We start from the raw sequence: 17314 nt of genomic DNA on the forward strand, positions 1-17314 counted from the left end.
GCCGGTTTCAGCCACGCCGGGACCGGCATTTTCCCGTCAGGCTTCTCCAGAGGCTCTCCGCCCTCAGGGCCTCACGCTCCCACGGCGCGTCAGCAGCCTTTCCGTTTCCTTAAAAACCCCTCCCGGGACTTACACGTGCAATGGGGCGCAGCATAACATAAACCGCGGTGCAAATGGCGCCGATGGCCGTTTCCCCTCCGGCCCGAAGCCCCCAGCTCCGCCCGCTGCTCGCGCCCACCATGGCGGACGCCCGAGGGCGGCGGCGCGGAGCATGCTGGGCCTTGTAGTCCAGCCGGGAGACCCGGGGCGTGCTGGGCCTTGTAGTCCGGCGGCGGCATGCTATTGGCTGCCGGGCGGCGCGGCCCCGCCCCGCGTTGCCGGGGCAGTGGGCGGCCTCTGTTCCTGTCACACGGCGGTGGCGGCGTGGCGACCGGCCGGCGAGCGGAGATGCCCGAAGCCACCCGGTTTAGCGCCAGCAGTAGCGAGGCCGAGTCGGATTCCGAGTGCCCTATGGAGACGGAGTCATCTCTGGAGAGCAGCCGGCGGCGGCGCAAGGTACCGGGGACGGGGCTCCGCGGCCTTCCGCGGCCGGGCGCGGCCTGCCCGCCGCAACCATCGCGCCGCCTCGTCTGTGCGCCGGTGATCGTGTCTGGCGGGTCGTGGACAGTCCCCCACCGGTGGCGGGGACCGGGGCGGGTCTCCTCGGCGCGGCCGTGGGGAGTACCGGGCCGGTCGGCCGACCACGTGCGCGGCGGCGGCGGGGCCTCCCGGGAGGTGGGCGGGCTGCAGGGCCTGCGGCGCCGGGCCGCGGCCCCCCCCTCGGCATCGGGACGGCTCCAGCGGGGGCGGTGGGCCCGCCGGAGCAGGCGTGTGGCCGTCCCCGTCGGGGAGCGCTCTGGTGAGGGGGGGGAGAGCCCTGAAAATGAAGGTCCGGGTGTCTCGTGGTTGGGAAAATGCCGCCGGGCGCGGTGGGGAGGGATCGGTGGCTTCGCACCAGCCCCTCCCCCCTGTCCGTAACGAGAAGATAAAACTTTTAATTTTAACTGTCTTCTCTGTTTCGCGGCGTTTGGATCGTATGCACCTGTTTTCATTTTTGCCTTACCAGAAGGAGAAAAAAGAGAAGAAGTCTAAACGCCGTGAGAAATCTCGGCGGAGAAAGGCACCGACGGATGAAAGTGAGCAGTCAGAGGATGACACTGATTCCCCAAAACTCAAGAAATCGCGGACTGGGGTTAAGCAAAACGGTCACACGAGAGAGGAAAGCCCAGAGAATGCGAGATTGTCTTCTTTAAGCATTAAATCCACCCACAAAAAAAGGCACAGTAATTCCAGTGAAACATCGAGTGGTGATGGTGACAGTGACCAAGACCAGGTAAAACTAATGATTGATTTAGTTATAGCGATGTGTTTAGCTTTCAACTCTGGTGTTGCAACGAGGTTAAATTTAGAACGGGTTATCTTTCCTTTTTTTTCTCTTAATCAGAGGAAAGACTGTTGTAAATTTCCTGGGTTTAAAGCTACTTGATCTGTCCCTTCTGTGGAGTATTTGCAAAAAAAAATTAAATTATGGCAGTCCTGAAGTTCGAGATCAGCTCACCTTAGTTTTGTCACTTCGACAGTCTGGTACTGTGGTAGCTGTTGGCAGACGAACAAGCTGCAGTGAGATGGTGCTTTAATATGATTCAGCATCATTAGATATGATTGTAATTGCCACAAATACAGTTTAATTGACTTTTTTTTTGGTATTATGAGTACTTCTGTAGCGAAATAAGAATTATTTGTTTTTAGCTAGTAGTAAAAAAAAAGTTATGTATTAATATGTTTTTATGTACGATCTTATTAGATAGTAGTTGTTAATGTGATAAGATGGTCCTTAATGTAATAAAATCCGTTGTAACGGTTCTGTAAGTCTTCTTAAGTGTTTCTGTAAGAATGTTTTTATTTTGTCTGACTGTTTGATTTGGGTTCCTTTAATTGCTTGACGTGAACCAGAGTTTTTTTGAAGGGAGACATATCTTGTTGTACCTAGGATTTGTTTTGAAAAGTCTTTAAACCTGTATGTTCTGCAGTTGCTTGGTTTTGTTTCTTGTTCCAAGTGATGCTTCACAAAGCATCCAGGGTTTCCATGGTTTCCAGGGTTAACATCCTTTCCTCACGCTTAGCGTTTTAATCACTGTGCTGTGAAAACTTATATGGAAGTGAGGCATTACTAAGTAGGCGCGTCTGATGCTCTACCTTGTAACATTATTCTTTTGGGGATCAATTTCTGTATCTGTAAATCACTGTGTATTAATTGGGAAGTAGGAAATAGGCTAGATCTCAAGCCTGATTCTTTCATATTACTACATGATCTGTTAGGCCATTGGTAATTATGTAAAACAGAATGTTTAAATTTAATTAAAAGTTTTCAGAGTTTTAAGTTGGGCGTTTTGCGTTTACAGGGTTATGCCATTAGATAGGAAAGAGTCTTGATTTAAATTACAGATCACTTTTGTCTAACTTTGAAATATGATAGTAAGTAAAACAAAGAAGGCTCTTTAGCTGCAGCTGGGGTACTGTCACTGAAAATTTGACCCTTGGGTATGACACCAGTGCGCTATGCCATTACCTTGAATTTTCCGACAATAGTATGATATTCACATGGAACATTATCTAATTTCTTTACCAAACAGGAGATGACTGAAGAACAGAAAGAGGGTGCTTTCTCCAATTTTTCTATTTCCAAAGGGACTGTTCAGCTCCTTCAAGGTAAATTTCTTGGTATGGTGTGACCACAGAAAGTAAATTATGACTGTCATGTATTTTGGTGCTCAACGTATTCAATCAGTGAGCTTTGAGATGCGCTCTTGTTGTGCGTATGCAAGCACTGATGCTGTACAGAAAGCATATTGATTGCCTACTCTAAATATGTCTTCAAATATAGACTTTTCTGTTTGCAGTGTTGCCCAGTTCAGCCTTTACAGTAGAATTTTAAATTACATAAGCTGAAAAAAAAAATTAATCTTGTGCGAGAATTTTTCAATTAACAATTATTTCAGTGTGAGTAAAGGAAAATGAGTTCTATTTAATATCTTTGATGTTATTTTGTGCATGACAGTATGAAATTGAGAGTAGAAGTGTTTTTGATATATGTCTTATTTGAAAGAAAGAGATTTTCATAGATAGGTGGGGAGTATTACATAAATAAAGGCTTTCATTAACTTCATCTGCCCCCGCTAGCACTATGTTTGGTTGGAAGTAGGAGAATAAAATGGACAGTCCCAGGGCACATTTTGCAGATGAACTTTGTGATTAAATAAATCAGTGGAGGTGATGATAGAGTCTTGGCTGACTTCAGAGTTGATGGAAGTTCTGCTTGGGATAACTTCCTCTGTATGCAAGAACACTTGTAAAATGATCATATTAAGGAAGTCTGTTGAAATTGTCACAGCTCGAGGAGTGACGTACCTGTTTCCCGTGCAAGTGAAGACTTTCGACCCAGTATATTCTGGCAAAGATGTAATCGCTCAGGCACGAACTGGAACAGGGAAAACATTCTCTTTTGCTATTCCCTTAATTGAAAAGCTTCAGGGAGACTCACAGGAAAGAAGAAGAGGCCGTCCACCAAAGGTAACTATGCCTAGTTAGAATGCTGATTTTGCTTTGTCTTAAGTCCGAGTGATTCAGAGTCTTAACCCACTGGAAAAGTTCTTCAGGTTTGTGCAGGGATAAGCTAACCCGCATTAAAGATTCTTTGAAAGTTGCCTTTGTTGGGCTTTGCCTACATGCTGTGCTGCCTTTTACCCTCTGACTAAGAGTTAAGAGCAAAATGGTTCTATCCACTTGTCAATTCCTTTTTCTGCCTACAGGGAGACCGAAACTACAGGTGTTCAATGTGTTCCTGTTTAATTTTGTTCAGTCACCTTACCAGTGGTTACTAGCTTTTCTCCCAAATTAGCAGGAGATTAGTGACTTCTTCTGATTGATAAAAGCTGTCTATTTAAATGTGTTTGTTTAAACATGTAAATAGTGGGAGGTTTTAAAAATAGACTTAGTTTTCACTTGGCCCACCACCAGATATTGGAGCTTCTGCTCCAGAGAATGCAGATTGATTATGAGCTGTCTGCATTCTGCGAGGGAAAACCATATATGTTTTTTTTCACCAAATGCTTATAATGCCCTCCAAAACTAGATAGGCCAAAGTTTATTGTAACCCCATTAATGGTGGATTTTTTTTTCCCCGTTTATTTCATCTTGTCACTCATATTGTAGATTACCCAAAACTCATTTCAAAACTAGTACTAGCTTTTTTATTTGCATCTGCCCATCATGTTGGCTGTCTGACTGAGAATGCTGGCTCTAGATTTGGCACAGTCTTGTGGAAAAGGGAAAGTTTTCTTTGAGGGAGTCATAAATCTTAAAATAAAAAGGATTTCAGACCTCACTCTACCATAGTAGACTACTAATTTCTTTTTTGTAATGTGTTTCAATGTTGAAAGAAGTAACAGGATAAGGATTTTAAGGTTCCTTTTGCCAAGCCACTGATGCCAGGTTTGAGAGCAGCACTGTAATCACATGTTAAACTAAATTAGTTAAATCTCCTAGCTAGTTGCTTGTCCATCACCTGCGGTGAAGCCTGTATTTTGGAAGAGAGGATGGTTCCTTCGTTACTTCTGCAAGGACATTAGCACAGGCTGCAGAACTGTGCTGAACACCAGCCTTGCAGACTGAACATATGTTTCCCTGAGTCACAGGGAAGCTGGGAGACAGTTGATAGCTGTTTCTTACGCCTTCTCGCAGGACTGTGAAGCGTTACTGAGCATGTGTAAAAACCTTTTATTACCCAAATCTTTCAGTCTTGTACTCAAACAGCATATGCGCATGTAGAAGAAAACTTGTAGCTGATGTGTTCGAGAGCTGAAGTTAAATAAGATTCAAGTACCTCCTGTCCATCTCATTTAAAAAGAAGTTATCCTGTCCTAAATGAGTATATGCTGAAGGAGATTAATGATGTTACAAGAAACTTAATCAGTGCGCTTCTCTAATCTTTGCTTAGATAACTACTTAAACCAGATTTTCTTTTTTTTTTTTTTTAAAATTATGTGAATGATCAGACCTAAGCTAATGACTCGAAGTCTAGTGGTTTCTTGGCAGAAGCTGTGCTGAGAGAACATCTGTTTGTCTTTCTTCTTTCTAGGTACTAGTTCTTTGTCCTACAAGAGAGCTGGCAAACCAGGTTGCCAAAGATTTCAAGGACATCACAAGAAAGCTAACAGTAGCTTGTTTTTATGGAGGAACTCCATATAATGGACAAAGTAAGTGACACATCACTAATAATGGAAATGTCGATTGACTGACATATTTGAGAAATGCAGTTGGATCCTTACAAACACACACTTTTAACTCGAGAACTGGAGCGTATTTGTGGGGAATTCAGTAGCTCAGAATGTATCTTCTGGTGAGAGATAACTGTAGTTAATATCTTAAGTGAAAGATATACTGTGTGTATACAGCGTATTTGGGTTTAGGTTCTTGTAAACATTTATATTTTCTTTAAAAACTGTTTAGTCAGAGCTGTGAGTTGGTGTGGGCTTTTTTGTGTGATGTGGGATATCTAGGGGGTTTGTAAAGTGGAAAAGAATTTCTGTGTTGTTACAGCATAATTTACTGTCTCGATGGTTGTAAACAAGGCAAATGAGAGCAGGAACGAGAGTAAGCTCTTTCATCATAATACATCTTGAGACATTAGGGATGAATTTTTTTTTTTCTCCCACAGAACTTTAGGAAGGAGATGATTTCAGTAATTTGGATAGTTAAATAAAGGATTTTTTTTTTTAAGTTTCCAATTAATGTGGACAATTTAGGAAGAGCCAACTATTTCCAAAGTATGTTAAAAGAAGCTCTTTGTTTGCCACTTTATTTAAATCATGGGGAGAGGGAAGTGAGGTAGGAAATCTTGTTTCCTTTAGGTAGAGCAGTAGAACTTCTTCTACCTTCAAGTTTTTTCCTCCTGTTCATCATTTGTTCTCACTTAAATTTATAAGGAGAGTACTTCTGAATGGTTGAAGAAGCTGTTTCATTATTACTTAGCTACCGTGTGTTTCTAATGTGGAGTGCTCCCTACTTCACTGCTAACTCCAATTCTGCTCTTTCCTGTTTATCAGTTGATCTCATGAGAAGTGGCATTGACATTTTGGTTGGGACACCTGGTCGAATCAAAGACCATCTTCAGAATGGCAAGCTGGATCTTACCAAGGTGAAACATGTTGTACTTGATGAAGTTGACCAGATGCTGGACATGGGATTTGCTGAGCAAGTGGAAGACATTTTACGAGTTGCATACAAGAAGGGTAATCTCAATATTTAAACAAACAGTAGGAAACATTAATAACAATTTAGTCTGCTAAAATTCAGGTATATTTTTCTGAAAGTTGCAAGGTGGCTTTTTTAGAAATGACTGAATACTCTATATTGTAGGAAATGTACTGTGAACCGCAGTACATGAGGAAGTGTTGCAAAAGAGGAATCATTCACAGGACCTTTGCAAAGCTTAAAATCCAGTACCTAGGGATCTGTAAATAACTTTATTTGACACCTGTATATAATTTGTACTTAGATTTCTTCCAGTTAAAAGGAATTAGAAGCTCCTTACCCTTTTCACCACTTGACAATAGACTGGATTTTTGATCATAGTAACTTTTTTCCTAATATTGAAAATATTTAGACTTTTGAGAGTATTTTTTCTCTAGATGTTGGTAATGCATAAATTTAAAAAGCGGAACAGCCTTCTTTATTTTATATACTCATATTTTACCTCATATTTTAATAACTTGTATAATCAACTTGTGTACCTCTGTAAGATGAAACATTGTTTTGTTCTTTAAGATTCTGAAGACAATCCCCAGACACTACTGTTTTCTGCAACTTGCCCACACTGGGTGTATGATGTGGCTAAGAAATACATGAAGTCTAGATATGAACAGATTGACCTTATTGGGAAAAGAACTCAAAAGGCTGCTACAACAGTAGAAGTGAGTAATCTATCGAATGTGGAATGTTTTCAGGGCTCTTCCCTTTTCCTTTATGCTACAAAAGGTCATCCTGTCCTAAGGTACCTTATCGGGGTGGTGTTGAAATTTGTTTTGAGAATTATTTTTCAAGCATAAGGTACATTACAGCTACTCAAACTGTTTCCAGGTTTAGGATCTGTCTCTCTTCTCACAGCATCCAGTAACTTTATAGACATCTCAGGCAGAGTAAGGATCAGTTATCAGTTAGTTTTATTGGTTTTCAGAGAAAAGCAGTATCTGAATTTATCCGAGTTGGAAGCAAAAGGCACGCATTAAATTACCACAGACATCGCAGTCAAATTCTGCTATTCCGTGTACAGGTGGTTTTTTCAAACGTCCAGTGGTATATCACCTCACTAGGCCTTTGCTTGCTATGCAGTAAATACCATAGCAAGGAATGCAATACATGCTAGAAGTCAGAATTAATTATCTTTACTTGATAAATTATTGTTTCTGCTTAAGTACTGCTTAGCAGTTACTTTGACAGATCAGTTGGAGACATGATGATTTTCTCAGCGGGATTGAAAGAATGTTTATCTTGTGCTTGAAAAAAACTTTTAACACACTGTATTTATTTGTTTCACTGACATAAAGCTTTAGTCGATAGTACTGTAATAAAATATTGCACCTCTGACTGTCCTCCAGAGAAATGGTATGACATTTGCTTTGTTTTTTTTCCCCTTGCTTTAAAAAAGTGATTTATAGACTGTCGTCTTCCCCCCCCCCCCCATTACTGTAATTATTTCACTTAATGTTAGACCAATCATGGTGGACATAAGAGCCTTGTGGATTTCACATGTTCCAGGAACATGAGTTAGCATATTTTACCCATCAGGAAATTGTATAACTCTTTAGGATTTCTGGATTTTACAGTTTCAAATGTATTAAAAAACAATATTGTGTTTTTATGTAAGCTAAGCACTGGAATTCTTTTCCACAGCATTTGGCAATAGAGTGTCACTGGTCTCAGAGAGCTGCAGTTATTGGAGATGTCATTCAGGTCTACAGTGGTAGCCATGGGAGGACGATTGTGTTTTGTGAGACCAAAAAGGAGGCAAACGAACTGGCTTTAAATGCTTCAATCAAACAGGTACTTTATCATCTGTGTTAAGTAATAAAACCTGTCAGAGATGTATCAACCCTATGTTGATACCAGATCTACGCTGAGTTAAGTTTTAAAGAGAGACTTTCAAAGTGGATACGGCAGGCTTTTGCAGGTCCTGAGCTAGTTTCAAAACTGCCAAAAAGAACCTGTAAAAAAACCCAAAACTATCTGGTTGAAAGTTTATAGCATTATAGTCTTCATGACTAGGCTAACAGAATGGGGCTATAAAGGATTTTTTTTTGCTTAAAAGAAGAGTTCTCATTGACATTAAACAAAGCAGTTGTGAATTAATTCTTTTCTGTATAGAGGACTGTCTTGGTTTATAAAATGGAGACAGACTTAGACAGCTAAGGATAAACAGGTCATGGTACTGGAATGGCAGTTACTGATCTGTGATGCTGACATAATTATTGTTGTTTGGGGGGGGAATTAGAATTTAGAGCTGTAATATGTTTGTATTTTCATTAAGGTGTTTCTTAGCTGTTAGGAAGAGTTTAAAGATGTGTACACAGAAATAATTCAATCTGCCGTCTCTTGTGAATGAGCTGAGATTTGTGGTACAACACACTCTAGCACCGTTGGAAAATAACTAATTGATGTAGTGGTGCAATGTTTATGATATGTAGTGATACTGGCACTGCATGCTCATTTTTGGTGGTGGTATCACAGCAACTACTTTTTCTCTATGTGTTTTCATTGAGGAGATGGGTTATGTATAGAAAGCAGTATAGCATTGTGTTCTTAGGGAAAGGAGAAGCTTTTTCATCTGCCACAGCTGTGTTCAGGAGTGTTTCTCCCACACTCCTAGATGACCTCACTAACAGCTAAACCTGAGCGTGGAGCCTTATCCTGCGTTACTGGTGGTGTTAGTGATACCATATCTTGCATAGGCAATGCAGAATTCTGATCTTGGCAGGTAAGATAAGGAAATTACTTAGATGTTTCTGTTTTAGCATATTAATGCTCACGAACAGAATATATGCCTATTCCATTTACCAGCTGACACTAATCCAAAACTGTCTGGAAAAAAAGAATCTGAATTCTGTGCTGACTGCAGCACCTGTGTATTACCCTAGCATGTGTTGCTAACATGTGGAAAACTTGGTAGCCATTTATAGGCAAGCTGTGAAATGTGAAGTGGAGGAAAAAACAATTTTTATATATTTAGTCTTCATACTTGTTATTGCTGTGATACAGAAGGACTTCCAGAATGTTTGGATTAAAATTATCTCTGAAGCTGGAGTTGATCTCTTTGAATGAGTACTAAGAAGGCCTGAGAAAATTGTTGATGATTATTTTGAAACAGCTAAGCCTTGCATAGATGGTGTGGATGGCAAGTTAGGGCATAGTTGTTCTCGTAGATCACAGTAATTAGAGGTGTAGAAGAAAAGGCACACATTGTGATTTTCCTCCTACCTTTGTTAAAGGTCTTTGAGGCATATGAGTAAGAAGTACCGAGTAAATATTGTAAGACACCTCAAATATAAACTCTGGTAGTTCAGTTCTTCTTGCTATACGGTATCTATCAAACACCAAGATATTGTACCCAAAACTGACCATAAAATGGAGCACTGTCTTGGATTTTGGTACAGTCTTATAATAATACTGTTTTTCAGGATTGCCAGTCATTGCATGGTGACATTCCACAGAAGCAAAGAGAGATCACGCTGAAAGGTTTTAGAAATGGTACATTTAAAGTTCTGGTTGCAACCAACGTAGCTGCCCGTGGTTTAGATATCCCTGAAGTTGACCTGGTTGTACAAAGTTCACCACCAAAGGTAGGAGATGGTTATGTTGGGTGTCTTGTAATAATTTATAGGTTTGTTTTCAAGCAGTAAGGGCTATCAGGTGATTGTGTTCACCACACGGAGCATATCAGCATTGAATTTAAGGGTAAGGAATGTCCTGATATGCAGAAGTAGTTTCTTAGAGGATTTTTTTAGAGTGCATCAGTCCCGAGTGTGTTTAAAGATGGTCTGTGGAATAATTACTAAATTGGCCAAGAATACAAAAGTACAGCATTGTTCATACATTAAGGAAAGTCATAAAATCAAGAGGCTTCTGAGGTAGAATACAGCTGCAGCTGGCACACGAAGAATGCAACATCTGCGATTCCCTGTACAAGGTTGTTTGTGAAACTACATGAGGGATGGAACAGAACGCGGTTGTTCTGTGGCCTTCCCTTATGACGAGTAGCGGGTATGGAAACAAGATGGTACTACGGAACAGATAAGCTGCCTACTCGCTTACTACGAAACAGATAAGCGGCCCTGCTTGCTACACGAGCCAACATTTCCTCAAATGTTGATGAAATGCTGTCCTTTGTGTGAACTTTGCTCATTACAATGTACCAAAACACACCTCCATCCCGGAGGCTACCCACCCCCAAGGTGCGACCACTCATCCTTGAGTACACCAATCATAATAAAAATATTTATGACTAAAGTCACTCAAACTGCACTTTGAAGATAAAAAAAATAGTATAAAAATAGCCCGAGAGAGGGGGGAAATGAGGGAAGACACCATCGCAAACAAGTCAGGAGAACTCCGTCACTGACTTCCGGGACCAGTCGACGGGCTGAGCCTTTCTTCCCCCCCATAGGGACGCCTTTGAGTAAGACTTAGGTTTTACCGAGTGTTTCCTCAGGGAACTTAGAAACTTCTTTAGAGAATCTCTATCCTACATTTATAGCCAGGCTGTATTGTTTATAACTTTGTCGCGCATTTTGTATACTTACCAATATCTTTATTTGCACATGCTTTGCAGACAGTGTATTTAACACCGGCAATCCTAAGAACCTATATATCTGTTGTTTAAATAAACTGCACTGGTTAAGTAGCTAGTCGTTTTGGTTTCTCACTGAACACGAGCAAAGACTCGAGAGTGGCCGTGCTAGTTCAGGAGCACGACTAGACTGAAGGTGCAGTCCACTATTAGTGTATCCAAATCGTAATAGTTTAATACATGTTAAACGCGACTCGACAATAGTGCTGAATTGGGCATCACTCAGAATTTAAAGCTAGCCGTACCTAGCCTCCCACCTCGGTGAGGAGTGTTAGAACGCAAGGGGGTTTATCTTCTGCCAAAACTGCTTGGCCCCTCTTCACGCAACATGGTCTCCTGAAAATTACTTCCTTTAAGGCTGTTTAAAGCCTCTCCCTTCAAGGATTGGTGACCGCAAGTCTGGAAGCAGTGGAAAGCGAAGAAAGGCTGTTTGTCTTGCAAGAATGATTCACTAAGTAGGGGCATATATGAAGAGGGCACCCCAACAATGAGAGCGTTGGCTGAAGTTAAGAGGGTTTCAAAGAAGCAAACTAATTTTTCAGTGAATTCCCTATTAATATCTCAGTTACCATGCTTAAGTTGATATGCAGGAGCGTGGGTGGGATTGTTATAGATGTATGCACGCTCAGAATGTTTTCTCATATTGTCTGTGGTGATACCAAAACAGGACTTAGTTGGTCCATGGTTATGATTCTAGCTTTCAAACCGTGATTTTTAGAGGGTTATGGAAAAGCTTATTTGTTTGACTTCAGTGAAAAAATGCTTTTTAATTTAATTCTCTGATGCGGTTATTATGTATTCAGGCTTAACTGTAATAGCTTCTGCTAAGTTATGTGAATGCAATGATTTGATTAAATTACAATAAGTTAGGTAAGTAATAAGGCTATTTATTTTGAAGGATGTGGAGTCCTATATCCATCGTTCTGGACGCACAGGTCGAGCTGGGCGGACTGGGATCTGTATCTGTTTTTATCAGCGAAAGGAAGAACATCAGCTAAGATATGTGGAACAAAAAGCGGTAAAGTATAGTTTTCTTCTAGTAAAATGTAATGTGTTAGGGTAGCATGTAAAATCTTCATGTTTTATTCAATAGTTCAGTTACAGAATATAGCTTATAAAGGATCCAGTTGAGGTTCAGTTACCTTGCAGAGTTTGGGTACAGCGTCAGTTACTGTGGAACAGGGAGTGCGCTGCAGATTGTCATGCCCGTGCTTTTTCCGCAAACGGCAGTAAGATTGTATCTGTGGAAATGAGAAGAAGCTAGTGGGATTTCAGTTTGGTGTTCTCCCTGCCTTATTGTCTGATCAGTGATTTGCATATGTGTAGCTTTACCGAGAACTCTTACCTGCATTTTTGCACTGTTCCATATGGTAGTTTTCTCACCAATTAAGTATTCAGTTGGGATGAGATGGTTTAGTCTTGGCACGTAAAACTCAGACTTACATTTAGAAAGGCTGTGTAACTTGCACTTAAATCCAAGTAAACGAGACAAAAATTAATAATTTAGGATTTGTAGAACTTTTTTTTCCCCCTGGAATCTGCCAAAATGGTCTCTGTTTATTTCAGTTTGTCACTGCGTTGTGTAAACTGACCTGGTACATAAAAGGCCTTTAAGTGTCACCCATTTTCCTATAAGCTTGATCTTGTAGTTTTCACTAGCAAAAGTTGGGAGTTAAAAGGTGAAAAGAAGAAGAAAAATGATAGATTTAGATGCTTGTTTCATTACAGTCCAATACTGTTTCTTTATAACTGAATTATTTCTGGTCTGCAACTTTCATCCGTATTTTGCTTTTTAAATTTCAGGGCATTACATTCAAGCGTGTTGGTGTTCCTACTGCAACAGATATAATAAAGGCTTCCAGCAAAGATGCCATCAGGTGTGTTCGGTGACTTCAAGCCCTGTTGTATCTTCCAAGCTTCCCGTTTCAGAAGGGCTGTTTGGATTGCTCGTTGCTGTCTCTCTGAACTGATCACCATTTAAGTCTTGGACTGCTGTTTTTCTTCTGTTCCAGAGACTAGTAAATATTAGTGTCTAATTTTTTTTTAATCTTTTTGCTTTAATTACTTAGATGTCTGGATTCTGTTCCTCATACTGCTATTGAGTATTTCAAAGAATCTGCTCGGTGGCTAATACAAGAAAAGGGACCAGTTAATGCCCTGGCTGCAGCTCTAGCCCATATTTCAGGTGCTACTTCCATTGAACAGCGTTCCCTGCTGAACTCGGATGCGGTAAGGGCTTAACATTTGTCTTGAATCTGAAGAAAACCCCAACACATCTCTGTGTAGAGATTTATTTGTCTCCTTGTGACATAGTTTGGGAACTGTATGTAAGCCACCAGGAACTACTAATTTGGTTAAAAGCAAGAATATAGTGGCTATAAATATACTCGCTCTCCCATAACAGTATCCATTTGAAAAGTCAGTTTATAAACTCTAAATTAGCAGGTTTCTTGTGTGTGATAGATGTGCTGAAGCTTATTCCTCTGACAGAATAGAGCATGCCCAATTTCTTACTCTTTAGGGATTTGTTACAATGATACTACGCTGCTCTGAAGAAATAAACAACATGAGCTATGCTTGGCGAAGACTGCGAGAACTGCTGGGTGATGATGTTGATAGAAAGGTGAACAGAATGTGTTTCCTCAAGGGAAAAATGGTAAGCTTTTTTTTTTTTTTTGTAGCCTTTTCTCAGCAGTTGTCAAGGGAGATATTTGGTCTTTTTTCCCTCGTTCCAGGCTCTAGTGATAAGGACAAGACTCTGGCAGAAGGATGGGCCTCAATCTATTTTGTTAGGGCAGGGCCTTAGGGCTCTGCTCCACTGACGTGCTGAGGAGGGAGTAAAATGCAGTATATAGCATGGCTACAGGGATATAGCAGAACAGGTGAAAGGTACGAACAGTGTTACTGTACCTTAATGATAAAACATAGAACAGGATTTCTCAGGACAGCCAGTTCTGATAGTCCGTGTCCCCCATATTTCTCGTACCTGAAATGGAAAGGTCACAGAGTTACTTTTTGGGTTGTCTGCCTAACAGTGTTGCAACAACTGTAGCAAAGCTTGTCCAGAAACAGTTATTTTAAACAAAAATGGTTCCCCTCGCTACTTTTGTCTCAGAATTCGCATGCATTTTCACAAATATGAGAATGTGCGATCAAACAGTCTGTTCAGGATTATTTGTGGTGACACATAGGATAAGGAATATTGTGTCCTGCTTTTGCGAGTTGTTTGGCATTATTGCTGATTTGCTTCATCTTTGTGTTTTTCTGGGTGTATTTCTTGCTTCTCAACATGCCCAGGTCAATAAAACAGAACAGAGAGATGCTGTGATCTTGATGACTTAATTTGCATGCTGTCAACACATGCCATTCTCTTATCCCTTCTTCTGCTGTTATTTTTGCGGTGCTTTCACACACCTGCATTGCCATGCGTACTTCATTCATATCCATGTTGAAGTTTCCATCACAGACACCATATACCAAGTGTCGTTACAGAGAATGATTCAGTTTGTTTCCTTGTTCTTGTGTGGTTTAAGGTGGTGTGGGGTGGGGAGAACAATAGGCAAACTAAAAAGATCCCCAAACTGTTTGGAGGTGAGTTGAGAGGACACTTCAGAGGCAGATGTTGAACGAATCTCTACTTTTATGTAGAGATGCATTGTAGAGAATTAAGATTGGTAGGAGTGCAGGTGGAACAGGTGCTTTGTGGAAGTACCAAAAGGAGAGAGATATAAAAATGGCAGGTGTTGATGGCACCTACTTCAGCAAATCAGCAAAATCACAGCACATCTATATGCTAATACTGAGGATAACCCAGACTTGGTAAACTAGAAAGCCTAAAGCAAGGGACAGCCCACACTTGAACAACAGTTTAAAATTATTATTTTTTTTTTAAGTAAAACCGGTTCTTATCTTGGGTGCTGTGTGTATTCTCGTCTGCGTTCACTGTTTGTGTAAAAGTTAACCTGCATGTCTTCCTGTATGAATTTCACACATAGTTCACAAAGTTTCTTGGCCAGATGCTTCTGATCTTAAATTTGACTTGAGGACACTGTTTTTATTATTTCCATCTCTGGCACTTTTTCTGAAATGCATCCTTCACACATGATATTTGATATTGCATTAATTGTTAAGATTTGTTTTATTGTTGTTGCCTCTGTCTCTATTCACAGCATTGTTCTGTATTTGTTGTGTGGAACACTATCTCTGGATGGATTCCCTGCATCAGATTTGTAATTCTCAGTATCCAGATTGCTCATTCGGAGAAAGAATAGTATTTTAACACGCAAATTGTATATTAATAATTAATATATTATATATACTTATATACTTAAGTATAAGTATATATACTTATGTATACTTATATACTTAATAATTCAAGTAGTCTAAATTCAGATTTTTAGTCTGAACCTAAATATTAAGTTTACTGGGTGTATACATTTCTTATTATAGATTAAAACTTCTGATTTGAAAGAATTTACAAAATGAGTAATGAAAAAGTCAATAGACCAGAGTTTAGGATGCAGAGGGTTGTAAGCTTATTGTTAAAGAGCAAGAAAATGTGAATTGGAAGTACTGGCTATGCAGAGGAAAGAAAAATCTGTGTGTATCTGAGGAAAACATTAAGGAAGTGCAAGTATTGGTGTTTTGGGAAATATTGATGCAGTGCTCTCAATGTTCAAAGATTTTGAAGCATCTTAAATCTCTATTAAAAAAACATTTTGAAGTATAAAACTGTTTATTCTAGTACATAGATTTGTAGGCTCTATCTAATTTAGTTGCAGCCAGTTAAAAGGCTAGACTTGTATCCGTTAAAATTATTGTCTCTTTTTAGGGTGTGTGCTTTGATGTTCCTGCAGCAGACCAAAAGGAAATAGAGGTACATTCATTGAAATTTCTGGTTACAGAGGACTGTAGATGAAATTGGCTGGACTGGGTTAGGCAGAAAACATTATGTGGCCTGTATCCTGCTTTTCCTAGTGGCAAAAGGGATGGCTTTGCAGGAATTAAGGAACAGAACAAACACACGGTGTTCCTTTCCTGAAGTATTCCCCTGTCTCCAAAAATCTGTAGCTTGAAACTTTTGCACTGAGAAAAGTGGTGGTGTGAACAATCCACCCCTTGTTACTGCTGCTGGATTAAATCTTTGTAGGCCACGAGTTTCGTTATGCTATAAAATCCCCTTTTTTCTACCCCCTCCATTCTTTTCACCCAGAATTCTCTCCACAGAAAAGTGAATTCTGTATTTTTGCGTGGCAGAATTAATATTCCTATGCCAAAATTCCCTAGACTTCCCTGCAGGTATTTCTCACTCAGTGCATTTCCATACCCTCGTGCCCTGGCATTCATTCACCCCTAAAACAATGTTTGGTTCTGGCTTAGAGGGGAATTGAGGGGAGGGTGTGGATTTCTGATCAGTAATAATTATAGTGGTATTCTTAATAAATGAAAGGTGGGGGAAGAGTTTACTGATGAGACTGCTCTGTAAAGCTCTAAGGTGGGTTTCACTTCTGTTTGATAGTATCTGAGGTGTACTCGGTGCACTGTAGCTCTTACGCTTGAAATTTGAAACCAGCATTGATCACTTTAGTTAGAAACCTGAATCCCCTCTATTAGCTCACACTTTTTCTTTTCACTTGAGCAAATTTAGTAATTATGAAATACCCTGTATACGCATTCCTAGAATTTAACTTAATATGTCTGACTTTATTTCAATAGTCAAGATGGGAAGATTCAAAACAGTGGCGTTTGTGCGTGGCGACTGAATTACCAGAGTTAGTAGAATCACAGCGAGGAGGAGGAGGTGGAGGAAACGGCCGAAGCTTCTCCAGCTCCAGGAATGGGCGGCGTGGTAGCTCTGGTAGAAACAGATTCAGAGGCAGAGGCCAGAAACGAAGTTTTGACAGAGCATTTGATCGTTAACTTCAATAATTCAGAAGTGGAAAAAATGGGACTGCAGTATTTTATATTTCATTAAAATAGGCTGTTCCTATTGTTTCCCGTGTTTGTACCACTTGGAAAGAGTCTGTCATTCAGATTTTTTTTTTCCGCTCAGTACTACGGTCATAAACAAGATCCTGTTCACTTTAAAAAACACAAGAAAAATAAAACTTATTGTTTCCTTTCTTTTTCTCCTTGCCATTTCAACTGTATGACCTAAATCTTTATTCCAGAATATAGCTGCCGCATTCAAAACTGTAGCCTGCCTCACTGTATAATATATAGATCTTAACTCCTGGTCAAACCTGTACATTTTCCAAAGAAAAAAGATAATAATAAAATACTATTTTACGAGTTCATAGCCGATGTTGGAAGGTTTTAAAAGTTGGAGTACGATATTATGATAGAGGAGGCGTACAGGTGTGGGGAGTCTCGTTT

General features: G+C 40.2%; 1 protein-coding gene across 1 annotated transcript; it reads left to right on the forward strand.

The window, feature by feature from the left end:
• The first annotated feature begins 365 nt into the window (after window positions 1–365).
• LOC134517655 (nucleolar RNA helicase 2-like) lies at window positions 366–17235 on the forward strand. Its single transcript, XM_063339381.1, has 15 exons — window positions 366–555; window positions 1106–1372; window positions 2673–2748; window positions 3431–3609; window positions 5177–5294; window positions 6144–6329; window positions 6865–7010; window positions 7990–8139; window positions 9771–9932; window positions 11838–11957; window positions 12743–12816; window positions 13009–13168; window positions 13461–13595; window positions 15771–15815; window positions 16655–17235. The coding sequence occupies exons 1-15, from the start codon at window positions 448–450 to the stop codon at window positions 16856–16858; spliced, it is 2130 nt and encodes a 709-aa protein (XP_063195451.1). The 5' UTR covers window positions 366–447; the 3' UTR covers window positions 16859–17235.
• Window positions 17236–17314: the final 79 nt, after the last annotated feature.

The sequence above is a fragment of the Chroicocephalus ridibundus genome, chromosome 6 (genome assembly GCF_963924245.1).
Source record: "Chroicocephalus ridibundus chromosome 6, bChrRid1.1, whole genome shotgun sequence".
NCBI classification, from domain to species: Eukaryota; Metazoa; Chordata; class Aves; order Charadriiformes; family Laridae; genus Chroicocephalus; species Chroicocephalus ridibundus.